At 42.3% G+C, this 20,546-nt stretch overlaps 1 protein-coding gene across 4 annotated transcripts; it reads right to left on the minus strand.

Annotated features, from left to right (window-relative positions):
• Positions 1–227: 227 nt before the first annotated feature.
• On the minus strand, positions 228–18,986 carry LOC104357473 (OX-2 membrane glycoprotein). 4 transcript variants are annotated; one of them, XM_042789023.1, is made up of 7 exons: positions 18,597–18,986; positions 18,117–18,200; positions 16,604–16,685; positions 15,503–15,829; positions 14,538–14,804; positions 12,433–12,546; positions 228–256 (listed from the first exon to the last, which is right to left on the minus strand). In XM_042789023.1, exons 1-6 carry the CDS (start codon positions 18,633–18,635, stop codon positions 12,437–12,439), a joined length of 909 nt encoding a protein of 302 aa, XP_042644957.1. In that variant the 5' UTR covers positions 18,636–18,986; the 3' UTR covers positions 228–256; positions 12,433–12,436. The 4 variants fall into 4 exon arrangements, with proteins under 4 accessions (XP_042644957.1, XP_042644956.1, XP_042644958.1 ...); XM_042789022.1 differs by lacking the exon at positions 228–256 and adding an exon at positions 2,570–4,030 and having other exon boundaries at positions 18,597–18,984; XM_042789024.1 differs by lacking the exon at positions 228–256 and adding an exon at positions 2,570–4,030 and having other exon boundaries at positions 18,117–18,217; positions 18,597–18,984.
• Positions 18,987–20,546: the final 1,560 nt, after the last annotated feature.

Raw genomic sequence — 20,546 nt, forward strand, 5'->3', positions numbered from 1 at the left:
TGGTAAAAATTGATCTTCTGCCTGGGAAAACCACAGCTTGCCCCTCACCATCCTCAGGGAAACGGTGCTGCTAGCTTGCTACCTTCCCTTTGTGCATGGAGAGGTGACCTGGCTTATCTCAGAGCAACAGATTCCCAGGAGAGGAAACTACTAACTCCCATCATTCAGGGGGAGGTACATCAGCAATGAGACTTACAGTTCTGGCCAGCATCCTGTGGGAAGTTCTTCAGAAACCATCAGTAGCAACCATGTTTCCCTGAAAAATCAAGAGTGGGAGTTTAAGTTGCAATCTCAAAACCTCTGGAAATCACTGCCTAGCCTAGCCTATTCCATTCCATTCCATTCCATTCCATTCCATTCCATTCCATTCCATTCCATTCCGTTCCATTCCATTCCATTCCATTCTATTCTACCAACTGGTAGAGCTCAGACAAGTAATAAACTACTGCCTTTCACTGGTATTGCAATGCCTAGGATGTAATCCCATGACACTCGTCTCCTTTAGGGAGACGGCACTGTTGCCATGTCCTTTTAACTAGATCTAAGTTTCTCACCACCACATCTTTTAAGAAGTGCAAGCTGATGATGTGACAAACAAAAATTATTGTGGTTTTACAATTCACCTCAAAAGGTCATATGTCTTAAAGATTATACCAGGTCACTACTGCCTTTCCCAAAGGGATTATTCATGCACTTAGAGCTCATCTATGATGCTTCCCTCATCAGTTTATAAAAGCTCACAAGCAGTGTGCTACAAATGAAAGGAATCATGCAGCCTTATGTTCAAAGTTGCTTTATTTGGCTTTTTTTCAGCAAAGGCAAATTCAGAAAAAAGGACAGTCAATACATCATTAAATCATGTAACTTCAAATAAAGAATAATTAAGTAACGAGCATCACACACACACCCCCCTCTAAAAATACAAAATATATTTTTTTTGTCAATTGAAGTTATTTTCAAATCTGAAATAAACCACAGCTGCGGTGGTCAAAAGTACTTTTGTAAATTTATCTCAAAAGTTGTTTTGCTCAATTTTTTTTTTTGAAAAAAAAAAAAAAAAGCAAAACACCTTAAAAACCCCCTGAAGTCCCACTTTCTGTTCAGAAAAGAAGCAAAGTGTAAATCAAAACTACAAAAAACCCAACTTGCAATGAAGCATTTCTGATATACAAAACAAGAAGAAAAAGAAAAAAAGAAAAAATGGACCAGTTGGTGTTTTGGCTGGAACAGTTTGTTGTTTTTTTTTTTTAATTAGAAAAAGTGAAATATATAAATAAATAATTCATATTGCAACTACAATAGTAACTGCAAACGTCACCTCTCACGTCCTCAGTAATACATGCAGACATATACACCCATATAACTTTTTGCCAGACTCTAGAGAGGCTGCCACTCTGGAACCAACAAAATATTGGTTCTGAACACTTTGGCGTAAGTCTTGTATCTGTTAAATCTTCTCTGTTGATTTTTTAGATTTAAGTTTGTACTCTTGGTAAACATATGGCATAAAAGGCACAATCCAAAATGCTATGCACTTTGTAAGATGGAATATTTCAGACGCACAAACAAATGGTAAGCAAACCCCAAAACCAAGAGGATACTGGTAGGGATACTAATATCATGACAAATATTCAGACATGAGGAAAACTGAGAAACACCTTAAGCATTAGCACTTGTCAGTAGAACAAAAATCACCAGAGGACCCCCCTGCAGTCCTCCCGTCAGTCTATTCTGTCAGGAAACTGCCATGAAGCCAGTATGCCCAGAGGTAGCCTTGTTTTTAGCAGCCTTCGCCCCGTGAAGCAGGCACAGAGCCCTGTTGCGATGCCGGGAGGCAGAGGGCACGCCGAGGCCCTGACCTCTCACAAAAAAGGACAAGCTGCAAGGCAGTGCCCAAAAGGACAAGCTGCAAGGCAGTGCCCAAAAGGACAAGCTGCAAGGCAGTGCCCAAAAGGACAAGCTGCAAGGCAGTGCCCAAAAGGACAAGCTGCAAGGCAGTGCCCAAGAGGACAAGCTGCAAGGCAATGCCCAAGAGGACAAGCTGCAAGGCAGTGCCCAAAAGGACAAGCTGCAAGGCAATGCCCAAAAGGACAAGCTGCAAGGAAATGCCCAAAAGGACAAGCTGCAAGGCAGTGCCCAAAAGGACAAGCTGCAAGGCAGTGCCCAAAAGGACAAGCTGCAAGGCAGTGCCCAAAAGGACAAGCTGCAAGGCAGTGCCCAAAAGGACAAGCTGCAAGGCAGTGCCCAAAAGGACAAGCTGCAAGGCAGTGCCCAAGAGGACAAGCTGCAAGGCAATGCCCAAGAGGACAAGCTGCAAGGCAGTGCCCAAAAGGACAAGCTGCAAGGCAATGCCCAAAAGGACAAGCTGCAAGGCAATGCCCAAAAGGACAAGCTGCAAGGCAGTGCCCAAAAGGACAAGCTGCAAGGCAGTGCCCAAAAGGACAAGCTGCAAGGCAATGCCCAAAAGGACAAGCTGCAAGGCAGTGCCCAAGAGGACAAGCTGCAAGGCAATGCCCAAGAGGACAAGCTGCAAGGCAGTGCCCAAAAGGACAAGCTGCAAGGCAATGCCCAAAAGGACAAGCTGCAAGGCAATGCCCAAGAGGACAAGCTGCAAGGCAGTGCCCGGGAGCACTCTGCTCTCAGGAGCAGCCTGCTGCCGCACAGCGAGCCGGGGGGGACAGGCAACCAGAGCACTGAGCCTGGGAATGGCCAGATCAGCAGGCCTGGGCAGGCACCGAGGAGCAACTGGGGGTGCAGGGTGGGGAGAGGACCCCCAGTCCTACCTGAGGCAAGAGCCAAGTTGGGTCCCAGCTCATAAGAGTAGCACAAAGTCTCCATCTGCTACCAAAACCATGGCAAAGCAGTAAATTCAGCCTCTGGAAGATTTCCCACTGATACCATTACATTCACAGTAGTGACACACCATAGTTAGCTCAGGGGGTAACATCCCACACAAGGTCCTGGTATGGAATTATGGCTTTTGTCAAGCAGAGCTATTTGTCTGTGTTTAAAAAGACACAATAAAAAGGGATGAAGACATGGAAGACTATTCGGAACAGTGCGTAAGTTGACCACGAGAACTATTGACAAACCTAGTCCGTGCATTTTCACAGGTAAGCGAGGAGTGGGATGGGGTATCAACAGAGTTGTTTCAGAAAAAACAGAAACAGCAAAATTACATTGATGACAGCAAAACAGAAAGGAAAGGAATGATGGGGATGCCAATACATCCACAGCTGGGCTTTGCTTCCATCTCTTCTTCACTTACATATTAAAAAAACCCAACACCTCAGGATTAGAAAGAAAAGCCAGATCAAATATATTACTTATAACTCTTCTTTCTCCACTGTGGTTGCTACTGCCTCTAATCTGTCACCTGCTTGGAGCACTACTGTTCTTCACCAGTAGTTTTGGCAGATTTGGTGTGGTTTGAGCCCTGTAGTTTTGAGTCCAGCAGGTCTCTCCAGATTGAGTTAGGTAATACAGTCTTTGGCACATTCACACATGCACTGAGGAAAAGGAATTGGATCAGCTGGATAAGAGAAGGAAAACCAGGTGACAGGAAGAGGGTGATAAATGCAGAGTTGCTGCAAGTGAACTTGCAGACAGATGTTGGCAAACATTAAACCCCTCTTTACTGCAAAATCAATTAGGCACTGGAAGAGGATCCCCAGAGAGCTTGCGGAGCCTCCATCCATGGACGATTTCAAAACTCAGCTGGAAGAAGGCAGATACATTTTGCACACTAACAGTACCAAGTGTGGCACAAACAAAGTAAATTTTGCCTTCCAGCAGAGGAGTGGACTACAGTGGTTCCTCTGGTTCCACTTCTTATGATTAAGCGTCTAGACCGGATAAACATTGTGCTAGTCTTTTCAGGATCAAGTCAGCGTCTAGATAGGGTAGTGTATGTGATGCATTTCCCTCTTTTTGCTGTTTCTTTCCAGTCAGCCAAGTCACTGCTTGTACTATGGACTTCAGGCTGCTGGGCTGTAATGATCTGGTAGGTGAATGGAAATCTTCTAGGCTCCTAGAAAACAAAGCAAAAACAGGAAAAAGGATGAATTGTGGCCATTGTGTTGCTGCTTCAGGTCTTGCTGAGTGGTGTGATTGCTGTTGGGGGGGGGGGGGAGGGGGTGGAAATGAATAGTGCGGAAAGCGGGGAGGAACAGTCACAAAACTGCCATTGGGTGAGCAACCACAGGACCTTCCCTGCTGTACAACGAATAGCACATCTTCCTAAAACACAGTGAAACAGGCTTCTGCCCTTGCTACCTTTGTTCACTACAGATGATACCTTACCTTAAATTTAAGATGCTACCCTATCTTTAACAGCACAGATGCACGTCTGCCATGCAAAGTGTCGCTGCATGAAAGGATCTGTGCCCAAACCCAGAGTACCTGTGCCCAGCACTGCTTGCCCCGAGCACCACAGGAGATGCCTGCATGGCCACAGGCGGCACCGCTCTCTCCGTCTGGCTTGCCCCACTCTGACAACGTGCCCCCAGACTTTTCAAAGGGGATACTCTGAGGGATGTTCATCCCCTTCATTAGTTCGTTAGGCTCCGGGGAGGAATAGTCTTAAAACAATTTTATTTTTTTCCTCCCCTTTTCTGCTTAAACAACAGAAATTCCTTTGGGAGCATATTTATGAGAAAGCTTGAAAACAACAGTTTTGGAAATCTCACGCTATGAAGTATGAAACTCCTTGGGTGTGTGGATAAACTACACAGCTCATCAACACCCCATTCAAAGCCATTTACTACCAGCAGAAAGGCAGGAGCTGGCTTACAAACCGCTGCACCTTGGGAGGAAGCTGTGATCCTGCTCCGCAGTAGCTGTCAAAAGACTTTACCAGTGTAGAAGTATTGAAAAGGGTGTTTTAAAACCCAGGTAGTTTATATCACACAAGACACCAATTTGCATGTGAATTTTGGTTTAAAATTGCTGAAGGAAAACTTGCAGTTATTACAGTACAACCATAACAACAAACGTTTATTTTTAAGAAAACTCATGAAAACAGAGAAGGAGAAATCAGAATGACATTGGAAGATTTAAATCAAAGCTTCTTGTCTGGTGATTTCAATCACCAAGATTTAAATATCAGTCCATCTTATAGTACTCTATAAAAGGTAACTACTAGATTTTTTTTTTGTTTCTTCCTCCCCAGAGGTTGTCTTCATACTCTAAAATTATCCCAGATCCACTCTACAGCTCTGATTACAGTGCCTAGAGAAAATAGGCTAAAGAGATGGGGTTAAAAAAAGACTCAGACTTTTCCCTGCTGGTATTTGGAGCACTCTCTGGGAATACGACACCTTATCCTGCTCCTCACTTTCCCCTTGCCTTAAATAGCAGCCAGCCGCCCCCCCAAAACCTGGAGGAGAGCTACAGCCACACATTGGGATGAAGTTCGCAGATCCTACCATAACACGTGGGGCAGAAATTTACAAAGATGGGCTTAAAAGCCGTTCCTGCCTTGGGGAGAACACGGGAGCAGTGAGCGGGTGGCAGCTCTGGCCGTGCGGCACAGCCGGGGTGAACGCCAGCCCTGGTGCTGACCGCCGCCACCCGAACTTCTGCTGCCCAGCACTCCCCAGAACCTTGCCCTCCGCCTCAGCGTGGCTTGAGACTCGCTTGCTGGCATCTCCTGAAAATTTAGTGAGGGACTTTGAAAGTGACTGGACGGTTGTAACTGTCCCTTTCTGAATGTAGAAATTGGCAGCTGAGTGCAAATTTAAACAGTAGAAGAAAATAAGGTGGCATTTCCAAACAAGAGACATGGAATATGGCATGACAAATTTTCAGAATTAATATTAAACTATTTGCATATAAGAAGAAAGATTTACTGCGGGGGAAAAAAAAGGCAAAAATAGAAAATGCATTCTCCGTTTTCTACTAATCCAATATCAAATGAGTCAGAAAAGTTATGACGCTGTTCTTTGTTTTCATTAAATTAAAACCATCAACACCTGTTCAAATAATGTTTCAGATTAAAAAAAAAAAATTGATCTGAAGACAAGATGACATGATTTAAAAAAAAACCCAAACTTCCTACATACCTATTACTAAACTAAACTTTTTTTTTTTTTTTTTTTATTCTGGAAACCACACACACTGCAGAATGCAGAATATGACAGTGAGATACAAGTGAGGAATATACAAAACCTTAAATAGATTTATAACCTGTGAAAAGCAAACCAACTTTCTTGGTTGGTAATACACAAATAAGGTTATTTATTGGATGTATAAATCATTTGATATTTCAGAATTCATTCTGATGCTTGAGACCCAATTTATGACACTACCTTTATGTGGCTTTGAAAAAAATAATAAAATATATGGCATCCTTACATTTTGTGTAGAAGAGTAAGAAAAAGGTTTCCATCTCCTTATCTAATAATCCTGCATACAGCTGAAGTATTTTGCAAAGGAAAGATATTTCGGAATTGAGCGTATAAATAATTCTTGCCAAGGAAGTAAATGAGAAATTGAAACAGGGAGGCAACTACAGATACATCACAGCAGTGTTATTTTTAACTCCCTTTCAGCTGCCAGCCATTTTATTTTCTGGTTATATACAAAGCCCTACTGCTGAAATGAAAAGGAGAATGAAGGACTGGAAAATTACTTCATAATGCAATACCAGCACAAATATGATGCAGAGGATAGAAACTGTGTTAATCACACATAGTAAAGGCCTCTCTGTTTGCAAATAAAGGGCTTTGTTTTTAGTAGCCGTGATTTTTATAGTTATGATGCAGGCTGGAAGGTATTGCTGCACACGTTTCTGTGAACAGAAGATTAAGTGACTTGCTAGGGAACAGTAGTTGTCTGGAGGCAGTGTGTGATTAAACCCAGAAAACATCTTCACTTGGGTTGAGAAATATTTATGTCTGCAAGAAACTTGATGGGCAGCCTGACCACAGAATTACCCCTGTGCTGACATTTCTGTATGGAGTTTTTTGTTGTTCTTGTTGTTGTTTTTGTTATTTATTTTTTTTCCTTTCTCCGCTCATCAGCTCTGTTTAGATCCATTTGGCTACAATGTTTTTACACTGTGGAGGTTTTTTTGTTGTTTGGTTTTGTTTTGTTTTGGTTTGGTTTTTTTGTTTTGTTTTGTTTTGTTTTTTCTTTTGGTGTAGTGTTAAGAAGAGTAAAGGAATGAGGCTGTTGTAAGCAAAACAACTTTCACTTATACCACTGCATATTTTAGCTATTTTTGGGAATTAAAAATAGGACAAATATAATCTCCTACTCATGATAAATCCATACTTGAGAGGAGAACAAAATTCTATAATTAGTCTCCTCAGCTGGGACATGACAGCCAGAGACCTGTCCCTCTGTGGGCAGGGTGTGTTATAACCATCTGCCTCAGGAAAAAGGGAGTTATGTGCTGAGTTTCTAATCTGAAAGCCTGGTATTCAGCTGTCACTTCAGAAAAAAAATATTCTAAAAAGTCTCCTAAAACTGAGTTACTACTATGTTGCTCTCAACTACCTAGTCTCTCACTATTAAGAAAAACAGCCGCATGTCAAAGCAAATCCACTGAAAAAACAAGCCGAGTCATACAGATAAAATAAGAATTGCCATAATTTTTCAGCCAAATCTTAGGAACACAGCCTCCCCCAAACTGAATAAACACTAGAGGATACTGTTATAGTGGCTCTTCCAAAAATAATTTCTAGCTTTACTATAAACAAAGCAATGGAAAGTCAGTGAAAGTAGTTGTTCTTGTAAAGTTTCCCAAATAACTGGAATCCTCTGCACAAGACTGTGATATTTCCCAGTCTTTCAGGACATATTTGGCCACTGGAATTTAGGTTTCTGCCACCTATGTATTACAGCTGATCAGCCAAGTTGCTGTTTGCATCTTAACAGACCTGAATCTACATTATTTGCAGTAACTTCCAAACTTAAAAAAATAATAATCAAGACATCTTAAATCCCTATTCAGGGTATTAAGTTATCTCTAGTTGGTAATAAAGAGGTATTGTCAATCTGTTTTATAGCACTCATGTAACATTTGAGGTACACTGAGGTTCAGCATCTCTTCATTAGTTGGCTGTATTCAGGCATAAACACCTTGAAATAAAGACTTCAACGCTGCTTAATCTAAGTTCCATAAAATTTCCACTTGAAGGAAAACCTGAATGTTTCAATTTCCAGACAGGAAAAACCAACAGCTATGTTGGTGCTTTCTACAGAACAGATTTTTTGATCCGACCTAGTCTCTTCTTCTATGACTCTTCAAGTTTTCTTCTTCCAAGTTCAACTAATTTGCTCAGCTTTCTTAGGTTGCATCATATCTATTCAATAACAAGCTCCAAGAATATTTTGTCCTGTTATAGCTTTTTAAACATAAATATACTATTTAACCCTTTCTAAAGCTTTCCACATGACAAAATATGCATAAGCTACCCAAGAGAGATTGATCTAACAACGCTCAAAAAGAAAAGCAACAAAAAAACATGCTGGCCTTTATATCTATTTGTGAAATAGACCTTCCTCATAGGCCTCTAGGAAACTCACTGTATGGAATTTTATCCCCCTGCAGACTGCTAGGTCCTGAGAACTGACTATAAAGCTTTTTAACTGGCCAGGCTGAAATACGAGTATCCTGCAAACCTTGGAATAAACAACTGATGCTGTGGAAAGCATTCAGGTGGAGACATGTATGCAATATGTAAGTCACTGGAATTTATTCAGACTAATAGCCTTTATTTTGCTTCAGTCAAGGCACTTGGCTTGTTAACTGGACTGCTTTACATCGGTGTGGTCTACAATTGAGCTCTATTAGTTGAGCCAGGTAGGAAACTGTGTAACCTTTAACCAGAAGAATAGCACTGAGAAACCTCCAGCATGGGTGAAGTCATGTCTGGCGATTCATTGCAGCCTGCTCAAGGCACTTAAATCCAGTGATAGGCACATCTGGGTTTGCCTCTCTGCTTGGCAGAGGATGGAGATGTGAGTTTTCCAAAGCTTTTGCATCAGCTCTCACCACACAGGCTGCTCAGTTTGCTTCCAAACGAGTGACTTTTTGCCAAATGTGGTGCAGATGCTTCACTTGGGATGTTTTCAGGGAGAATCAAGATGTATGTATGCTCTGTAACTGGTACACAAGGCAAATGCCTGAGGGATGGGACATGAACTCTGGGTCCCAGCTCTTCACCTGATTCCTAAGTGTCTACCAGAGAGAAAGGAAACAACAAAAACAAAAGCAAAGCAAAACCAAACCATACTCTCAACAGCAGAAGCAGAAGGGAATAAACTCTGACAGAAAAAGGCCCCCACCAAGCTGTTGTTTCACTTTAAAAACAAGGCATCTTGACAAGACTGGAAAGGCTTTGCTTATTATATAGTACAGAACGAAAAGAAGCACTGAAGCCCCCGAAAATGGCCTCAGACAGACATTGGTATCCTCCAGCCAGTGCTATTACCTCTCTACTGTGCTGTTACAAAAAATGCGTCCAGAAATATGTGCGCAGGTGCTGCTCCTTGTTCCAACCCAATCTGAAGATAATAGGGGATAAAACCAGAAAAGGCCTTTCTGCAAGATGTTATTCTCTTTTGAGTGAATCAACTGCAACCAATGTTTTAAAGATCCTAAACAGATTTCACAGGTGATTGGGGAAAAAAACAAGTCACCACAAAAACAGACTAAGGTCCACAATGTGCTGCTCAGATAGGAACTAAGGAGGTGTAGGGGATTTCCTCATTACAGTGTGGTATTTGTGCAGTGGTGAAGCACCCTAAACATAGTATTAAAAATGACTGTAGCTCCACAGATATCCTTGACATTCTAAGGATTTGACTGGGAAAGTGACAGTGGAACCATATACAATATAAATTGTAACTAACTTTTATCAATAGAGGGAAAAGAACATCTAGGAAAAAAAAAAAAATCAGATGGTGACAGAGTGATCAAACTGCACCAGTATTGGAGTTTTATAACAAGCTACTTAATGAGGCTTTCAGGGAAACAAATGTACATTAGAAAGATAGACTACACATTTCTCTAACCTGGTCACTGTATGAAGGAATAGGATCAGCTGGTCAAAATTACTCTGGATAAAGTAACGCTGCCTTTATGCAAAAAGGATCCAGGTCAGCGCATTACATTTTTCTAAATACAAGATCAAAAAAGCAACTGGAAAAGTACAGGCTAAGACTGATAAAAACTAGACTACATTAAAAGAACAGAGACTGAACGACTTACAAGCCCAAAAGTTACATCCTGGCATCGCAGTTAATCAAAAGCCATGTTAAATGGGAAGAAACATGAAAAATAGAAGCCCCTCAAATCCTGCTCCTGTTGATAATCTCTAATACAACAAATTTACACCCACTGCTAAACTCTGCTAGTCTAATTTATGCCCTCTGCCCTGGTCAATTGGTATTTACATGAAGTCTTGACCCTGTGACATGCTGGCACACATGTGGGGCCAGGAATCCAGACGTCCTCCCCAGACAGTGGGGCGTGAGACCCCACTTCTCTTGCTGACACAGGGGGGACTTCAAGCTCTGAGCCATTAGCTAAGGAGGATGGGGCACAGTGCTTTCAGTTTAAACATGCTATGCTTTTCCGTGTCTTATGTTTCCCTTACAAGACAAGGCGGGAGGGGGCTCTGTTCAATGTTTCCAAAATAGCGTGTAGACTCTGTTGTTGTGCATCACAGCGGTGTCTCCGCAGCAGGAAATCATGACTCACGACACGGCACAAGGATGTGTGAAATGACTTGGGGGTTCCCAGCCCGATACCTGGAGGGTGGTGTAGGGCACAGGAGTCCTGCTGTGAAGCTAAGCATACTGCCTGCCAGAGATGGTCCTGTTACAAGCTATCGCTGGAACCTCATGTGGGCATTGCCTGGGGAACTGCTAATATCCAAGGGCCAGAATCATGCCAGGAGGTATAACATCCTCACCCTAGCCTACACATGAACAACCTAGTCTTGTCAAGCAATGTTTCACCAACTGACCCTTCTCCTGCTCCAGGCACCAGTGCAGTCACAGCATCCCAGTGTGGTTCTCCCCATCTAGCACGTAATGAAGGGGCTTTGAAACTCTGCAAGGCAGCACCTGCGCTTTTTAGCGCTCTCTTTGCCTGGTCATTCTCTGATCCACTCTAGTGGTGATCCCAGACCTCTGCCAGGTTTCTCATGACTCAAGGTCTCTCCTTCAAGGTCTGCTTATTACAAGCTCAGCTGTGTCTGGAATGATTGTTCTAGAATAAACATACATCTTTCTTTTGAGCATTTCAATTTTTCTTCCGATCCTTAAAAAAAAAAAATAAAAAAACCCAAAACACAACAAACCAATAACCAACTCCTTGCCCTTTAACTTCCAGGTTGGTCTGAAAATTCAACAGAAATTTTCTTTTCTGAATTGTTTATAGGATCAATGGAAAGCTCACATACATTCTACAATTAATAAGTTGTCTTTAATGTGTAAGAAGTGTTAGTTTCTCTTTTTTCTCAGTGAAGACTTTTATGTCGCTGGCAGTAGCAGATTTACTAGATCAACCCCTCTTAACAGTAGATGATGTAGGTCTAAGTTCAAAATAGACAGGTCTGATACTCCTGGAAACACTTCTTGACCTTGTATCACATTATCAGCATGAAGCAATATTCAGGAACTGAGTTAATGTGTGCTGGCATTTCTAAACTTATTAGTAGAATTTAAAGCCAGACACAGTATTTTGATCTAGTTAAGCAAGAGTGAAATTACCAACGACCATCAGATTTCTGTGATTTCTGAAGCTTAAGGCCTCCCCCCTCCTCTAATTTTTTCCTTTCATTCTGTTATTGGTAGTTAAGACTAGAAAGCTGAGCTCATCCATGAGCAGGTCATTACACATACAAGGACATTATAAAAACCGCAATTTCTCCTTCATTCATCATTAGGAAGCAGACTCATATGCCAGCTTTGAGTGCACTTCATCATATTACACTGCTTGTCTTAAAATAGAAAAAGAGCGCTGCAACCAGAAGCCGGCCCTTCCCTTGAGGGTACATCACTCTGTATGAGTGGGTTTCTCTCCAACATACCTCTTCTGCCAAAATTTCACTGAGAATACTTATGCTTGACACTTCTGTGGTCCTCCATGAAAATGTGAAAGGCCAGTGAGTTACTTCTGCCGAGACTTCTTCCTGAAAGTAAACCGTGAGCAGTATGTCCTGCTCTGCTCGGATCTTCCCCCTCATTACCTGCAGTCTTCTACTGTCCCTTGACAGTAGCAGTGGGAAAACAGCTCTCAAAATTACATGCAACTGAGGCAACCTCAACTAACAGTAAATACATTGTCATAAAGTTTACTTGTCCCATATGACAGGTTCATACTCCTTAATGGTATCTCAACAAAGACTCATTCTTCTCTGCAGATGACCAGAACTTGTAATGGGCTCTACAAATACCCATGTATCAGTGACTCACCATTTCAACTCCTCCTGCATATCCTCTTTCTCCAGCACAGTGTGAACAGAACAAGAATTATGACAATTAAAATCCCCACAGGAATCATAAGCCAATGCAATGAGGATTCCTTTTCTGTGAAAATAAAACAATAAAAAAAATACACCAAACTAAGCTAGTTTATACAGGAAGAAGAGCCAAAAGCACCAAGAGGATGTCTGATTAATGACAGTGGTTCCTCATCAAGACTGTCAAAGTTATTGCTAAGCTACGTGAAAGCACCAATTGCTCAAAGGACAGAGTGAATGTGTATATCTTCAGAGGCAAACATATTTGCCCACAGAAAATGCTTTGTGAAGAAAAGATGTTCTCATATTCCTCCATGGCAAAGAAAACTGTCATTCCCCTACCTGATACGGTAGCTGGCATGCATACATAAGCAGAACTTTATACAAGTCTTGACAATTTCTGAAGAGCTTTTTTTGTTCATCCAGAATTTGAGCTTTTTGTTTGTAAAATAAAAGTTATTCCTTTCACTGTTAAACACTTATCACTGTTGCAAAGGCTAAACTAACTTTCAGAAAAGAAGACAGGCTATGTTTTGATGCCTGAAAGTAGCTCTACCCAACTCCTGAACATAAATGTCCCTCCCTGGTTAGACATTAGCCTCTTCATTTGGCTGCCATCAATCAAAATGATAATATGAATGCTCATTTCAATGCTCACTGATGTTAGCTGGAAAACTTTCTAAATTAAAATTTATTTGAATCAAGCCAAAATGATTTTTTTTTTTTAACAAAGCTATGTTGAACTACTCATTTGAATTTCTCTTTCTCTAAAATATAAGATTGTTAAAACAACAAGCTATTAGCTGACTGTTCATTCTCCTAGCAAGGAATAACAATCTTAGTTTCCTGCTTTCTGAGACACACATTTCCTTTTTAAAAGGTCAAAACAAAAGAATATTGCATTTGAGATGGGACAAAAAGATTTATTATGCTTTTTCAATTAGTGTCACTCTGAATTAAGAGCTAACTTACTTTTGAACTTTTAGAGAGAAGTTAAAAGTCAGAGCTTACTCTTTATTATTACTATTCCTATAACAATCACTTCTTGAGCACATACTTTGGCAATTAACCCACAATCCCAAAATTATTTTTCTGTCTTGCTAATTTCCAGGTGGTCTTCCTTATAAGGCTCCGGATTTGGAGACACCTGAATTTTAAATCACCTAAGTCAATGTTCCTGTGTGAACTGAGAATGATACTTCAGCTTTTAATGTTTCTATTTCTCATCTATAGAACAGAGTGAAAGTCTTTACAGCAGAACAGAATGTTGGAAGAAGAAATAAATTAGCACTACAAGGTATTCAGTTGTTACATTCATGTATTTAAGATTTCCTCATAAAACCAATGTAAGTATCTTCAACTAATCACCTTTCTGTCTGTCTGAAAATACTATTCCTCCCTAGGCATTACTGCAATGCACGTGTATCTTAGCAAAAATGTCAGAGAAACTAAAACATAATACACAGAGTAGTTGTACCAAAACATGTAGTAAGTTTAACTGAAAAGTTCAGCTAGTTGTTGTTCAGAGATAGTTTGCTATTAATTTCAAAACTACCACTGGAGTGTTCATTAAGCAACCCACAGAGTTTTTACTTCATCTAGATAGGGATCACGTGAGAAACATTTATATCTATCTTCTGTCTGTCAAAGAAGCTATGAAGGCCTGTGTGAAAACTGAAGTTTGACTTTGTCATGGTTTAAGCCTGTCTGGCAGCCAACCCCCACGCAGCCACTCGCCCACCCTCTCCCACCCCGGGGGACAGGGGAGGGTGTTGGAGGGGTAAAGGTAAGGAGACTCTTAGGTTGCAAAACATATGGTGCCTCTAAAACCCACGGCACCCTAGCTGAATAGTTTGACCTTTTTCCCTCTTGGAGAGGACCCCAATATGTTACGGTCTAAAAGATGGCAGTGAACACAAAGTAGGATTTCCTTTCTTCTCTCCTTGGCACATACACATTTCACTCCCCCCTCTTCCCAGCAGATTCCTATCCAAACACGCTGCTGCAGAACACAGAGGCCAAGAGAGCACTACCAAGTAGCCTGTATTGTTCACCTACCTCCTTTCACTTTCACAGGCAATTCCATTTTTTCATTCATGTTGCTTACTCTACAGGTCAAGCCCTGAGCACTCAAGCTCTCAGTGTTGCTGACCTCCAGTTTACTGGTGATGGACACGATCCCGTTGGCGTGCCTGACCGTCTCCTGTGTAGGAGTAGAATTGAACAAGTTGTCCCAGGTGATGGTGGGCTCTGGGAGGCCAACAGCATTACAGGTGGCTATCAAATGACCTTCGGAAATGTTGTAATGGACAGATGCATTGAGACCTTCCAACACACAAATGAAACAATCCATCACCACAATGAGCACCTGGTCATAAGCAATAGCAGCAGTTTAACCATTATCAGTCATAACAAAGCTTACTGGATTCTCACTGAGCCCCATGGCACAACAATACCCAAATAGTTCACCGGGTCTGGTCCCCCACCCCCCCCCACCCCCCCCATGATTTAATACTCCTTCCCTTATAGTGAAGTTATATACCCGAAAGGTTTCACTCAACCTGAAATCCCAGCTTTTTAAACAATCTGTTAAAGTAAAACCACCTCTTGGTCTGTGCTGCTCTCCTATCTGCCAATTTCCTATCAATGGTAGGGTTCAGCACAGCAGCTCACAGCACTAGGGTCGTAGCTGGCACCAAGAGGAAAGAAACTGCAACAGGCAGCACTGGTTTGCCCAGGTTCCATCTGGGACTGTTCAGGGGCTTACAAAGAAAGATCCCACTCCTTGATTTTTAGCTGCTACTTGCAGAATAACAAACAAGAACAGCCCAGAGCCAAAACCACCACAACAGGCTTGAATATGACTCCACAGAGTCTTGCTGAGAGCAGTAACGCTCTGTTTCTATACTATGTTCCACCAAGGGATGCTCCTACCACTGCAGTTCCTCAGTCCACTCAAGGAAATGCTGTGGGTGAGAAAACACCTTTTTCCACTAGAGACATATCTCTGCAGAGAACCTCACCAAAGACACTCAGGCAGGTACGTCCTGAGGAGGAGCCAGAAGGAAAAGCATTGAAGAGACATGTGTAACACCCTGAATCATCCATTCTAGTGTCCCAAAAAGTGATGCTTGTCTCATTGAGTACGAGACTTGTGAAATTCATTCGGTCTTGATAGGGCTCGTGAATCTTTAATCCTTTTATGATACTATATGTAGCTATATTATTGTACGATTTGCCAGAGTCCTTTTGCCACGTCACTTGCAAAACTTCCTTGGGTTCTGTAAGGGCACAGCTGAGAGTCACGTTGTCACCCATCTTCACGCTTCTCTGTTCAGCCTGTGGAACCACTGCAGTGACATGAAATAGTGAAATGGGCAGATGTCACACATATTCAAAAGCCTAATGCTGATTCTAAGGCCTGGATTACCCATAGACACAACAATTCCATCAACTACATATTGTTTCTATGGTTTTCCCCCACCAAAATGTCCTTCTCCTGCATCCCCCTAGAAGCCAATGAAATTATGGTGATTTACACTGGCTGAGGCTCTGGCTTCTTCTAAACTGTCTAAAAGAAAAAGTCACACCCTATTTCTGTACCCATCCCTGCAGACTTCCCACGTCAGTTCTACTATATCAGCTCATGGCTTCCTATTCTCAGAGAAGACTAAATTTTTGGTTCCTAAAAGCTAGAGGAAGATTGAATGCACAAGGGAAGTGTACCCCAAGTCGTTCTCGGAGAACTGAGTAGCAAAACGGGTTAAAGAAAATTTCTGGCCTATGTAGCTTAAGAGTGTGCAGCACATTTGAGAGGGAGGGAAAGAAAGAGAGAGATTTATTCCCAAGGGAAAGATCCGCTATGGGAAGTTGTGAACTCATATGAACAACTGTGTCCAGCATGATTGTAGATATGGGATGCTGCATGTCCCTCCCACCTCCAAATGCTGCTCCAGGTGGTCTTGTGTAACTTCTACCAGCTCCATGTCTATACCTCAGCTATTTAATGTATGTCAAACCTACTTTTCACCTACTTTTGCCTCTTACTCTGACTGTTGAAGCCTCAGGAATCAGAAACCAGTATCCCAACCATTTTCAGGCAGATTTCAGGAAATTCAACTTACCATTTGCCTTTCCAAGTCCAGCACAAGCCAGACACAAAAACAGAGCTTGGAAAGTCATTTTTGAAGGGAAAGTCTCCTTCACCTGAAGAAAGATAAGGAGAGATGGGCAACTCAGTGACATCTTCCGGTGATACCACGTCTCTGGGGTGCAAACACCAACAGTAGCTTTGTCATGTGAGAAAAAAATAGCTCTGGGGGCAGAGAGTGAGTTTTGGCAAGTCTCATTACACAACACAGAAAGTGCTCCAGTCCAGGTGGGAAAAAAATTGCTCCATGGAAGTTAGAAAGGCCTTAATCCACCAGAAGTGTGACCTACTGGTTGTCCAGGACTAGCTGTGGCACTGAAAGAGGGGTAGGGTTAGCTTGTGAGATCAAGGAATAAATTGAAACAAACTTCTTTGAGGACTTCTGGACTCCACATCTGTCCAAAATTGCATGAATTGGGAAACTTTTGGAGCATAAAGCACCTGCTACGTACAAATATATTTCCAAGGTGGGAAAGGGTGTGCTGCTGTTTTCCTTAGCGAACAGCTTTTGGTCTGCTTCCTTTTCTCAATCAGTTAATATTGTCACAATACAGGTGAATTGGAGACCTGCCTGGAACTGAAGCTGGTGTCATATTTAAGTGGAAACATTATTTCGCATAAAATACCTCTGTAACACACATCACCTACACCTGATGCATCTTGGGAGTGTCTTCTGTCAAGACCGTAAGCAAACCCAAACTTCTAAAAGATTTTCATAACACGCAAAAAATAGAAAAGAGAAACACCTGTATTTTCTATGTCATCATACAGCTTAAAAAATGAGAGCTGATGAATAAATAGAGGAATTAGAGGGAGAAAAAAAATCCATTTAAGAAAGAAATTCCCAGCAAACTTGTGCATACAACACATACACACACAACTAGTAGCCTGCCTTTAAATTTCAAACATGCTGTGCTAAAACAACTCTTGCTACAACTCCACAGTTGCCAAGCATGAATACAGACCTAATTCTAACGTGTAAAATCAGGAAATATGAATCCTTCAGCAACAAGCCCAACGAATAATGAATTTGCCAGAGAATACAGTGTAGCCACATACTTGAGCACGGCTCTAAGAAATTCAGAAAGATATTCCTAAAAGCATGCAAAAATCAAGGGCCAGCAGAGCAAGAGAGAGAAATTTCGAGTTATGGAAGTGTTTATAAAGCAGTGAAAGATGTGACACACCTGCAGGAAAACACAGCTTCAGTAACAGCCTTGTATCTCACTGCTTTAATACCCGGTTGCTCACCTTCAGTGTGGCTATGAGATTGTATTCAGTGAGGAGCCAGGCTATTGTGTGGCTATACCAGTCACAACAACAACAAATAAAAATAATAAAAAAAAAAAATCCCTTTAGGACACTAGCCCATGCCAGTACAGGGGGAAATAAAGAAGGGGAAAATATTAAAAAAAAAAAAAAAATAAAAAAAATAAAAGCGTGTGAGACTAGGGCACGTAAAGAGCAAAGCGTTCCCTGTGCCGTACCTTCCCAAACCGCGGCGCTGAGCTCTGCGGAGCCACCGACGGCATCCCTCCCGGCGCTGGGCTCACCCCTCCTCCGCGAACCTCCTGCGAAGCTTCTCCAGCTTTTAGAAAGGCGACCGGCTCCAACAGCCGCTCGCCCCCCCGGCCCCCGGCGGCGACCGCCCCGTCAGCCCGGCCCCGCGGGGACCCTCGGCTCAGGAAAGGCGGGGGAAGGCTGGGGTGCCACGGCGGGCACGGCCGGGGGCGGACACGAGGAGGAAGACGGGACGACGGACACGAGAGGAGGAGGGAGGACGGACACACGGACAAACGGCCTCCCCCGCCCAGCCCCGCTCCGGGCGGGTCTCCAGCTCCCCGCCCTCCCGCGGGGATCCGGCTCCCACCGCCCCGCGGCCACGGCAAGCCGCGCCCCCCACCTCCCCTACCAATAAAAGAAAAAAAAAAAAAAAAAAAAAGAAATTCACCCCAACCGCCACCGACCTCGCAAGGCTCCCGGGAGGAGCGGGGAAGGTCAAGCATATCGCCCTTCGCGCTCCTGACTCCTCCAGCAGCAGGAACGCGGTGGCCGCGTCCCGAAGGGGCTTCCTTTCGTCCCCCCGGGGGTCGTGGAGAGCAACCAACCTAACCAAGCGATCCTGGAGAAGCGCCCGCGAGGCACCAACCGCGCTTGCTCACAGGGAGAGCCCGGTAAAAAGCCAGAGGCGCGGTGGGGGTCGGGGCCGGCTGCCCGCGCTGCTCCTGGAAATCAGCAGCGTGAACTTCCCCCGGGGAGGTGTCAGGCTGCATGTCAGCGTGCGACAGCGCAAACGGCTTTGACGTCCGCAGCACGTTCCTCCCTGGCCTCCGTTCGAGGGTAGAGGCAGTCACACCGACAGTGGAGACCTCTATGCTATCATGAACTGCTAAAACTAGAATCCAATGTCTGGAACACAATGTAGTATTATTATTATTGATAATAATAATAATAATAATAATAATAATAATAATAATAATAATAATAATAATAATAATAATGTTATTAATATTATTGTTAGTATTGTTGGTATTGTTAGTATTGTTATTATTATAAGAAAACATATGTATATATAAAACATATGTGTCTATATAAAATTATATTTTATATATAATATTATAATATAGTGATCATATCATTATATATTATTAGTAGTAGTAGTAATAATAACGATAGCCAAGAGCTGTGACATTCACCGTTCAGATACTGGACTGTGAATACTTAATGTTCTAGAAAGTACTTGTGCTTCTTTTTCAGACCTCATCAATTTCTTGAACTTATTTGTTGTTCACAACGAATGTACCAAATTGCACAACAACTGTACCAAGGTTTTGCTAAACCTGGTAATTGTTTTTTTTTTGTTGTTTTTTTTTGTTTGGTTGGTTGGTTTTTTTGTTTTTTTTCTGAATTACCACAAACTGTAATAATTGACTGCAGGTCTCTAGCCTGGCAATAGTCATCAATAAAATTTTGAGTACTAAACCCAAGGATCTGCCTCGTTCCTGGATCCTTAGCCCAGATATATAAACAACCTTTTTTTTTCTGATGCTAGGCTGTAGGAAATCAGCATTAAAAAAACAGTGAAAGATATTATGGAAAGGGAAGGTCATTTTATTATACAAAATCTCAAGGCAAGTTGATTTTATGCCCAGTTTCATACTCACAAACTGTAAGTGTTCAAGTGGTTTGGCCAGGATCTTCTGGGTTCCTCTTCATTGGTGATAAGAAACCAGAAACCCTTTATTTAAGACACAGGTTTGTGGGAATATTTGGATCTCTGGTATTGAGCTGTCCTAAGGAACAGGGTGGTGCTTGCACCTGTTACAACCCGGACTGAAAGCCCAGGGAGTCGTAAAGGGTTAAACCCCTCGGGTTAAATTAGGGTGAAATGACACCAAACAAGCAATTAAAATGTTTTACTGGTGGTAGAAACAACTTAAACTTTGAAAAGGATAGTAAGAAATGTGGTCTCTTACTAATAAATCTATAAGAAATAAAAGAAAGGAGAGAAAAGGAAGGGAGAGAAAAAGAGTCAAAGGATCCGGATCACCATGCCAGGTTCCAGCGTTGTCTCTGGTCTGGTAATCTTGGGTGGTTGGATGCACACCCAGCAAAGTTTTCTGTTGATTTTTAAGTTCGTCTTATCAGCTAATTAACACACTAGACAAAGAGAGGCAAGTATTCTATGAACTCATTTCCATGAGAGATGAGGAAAACATGAGGGGGAATAGGGTGCACCCAGCCCCTCATCCAATTGAGTTCGTGGTCATGCTCCCCCTTCTCCCCTTCCTTTATTTCTTCCTCAGTTTTTGCTTAGGTCCAATCCAGAGTTAGTTATTTATCTCTCTTATAAGACTTTTAACCTGAACATACGGTTTCACTCAGTTCACATTTCCCGCCTTTGAAGCTTATCTAAG

This window comes from Tyto alba, unplaced genomic scaffold (genome assembly GCF_018691265.1).
Source record: "Tyto alba isolate M040663 unplaced genomic scaffold, T.alba_DEE_v4.0 Super-Scaffold_14, whole genome shotgun sequence".
NCBI lineage: Eukaryota > Metazoa > Chordata > Aves > Strigiformes > Tytonidae > Tyto > Tyto alba.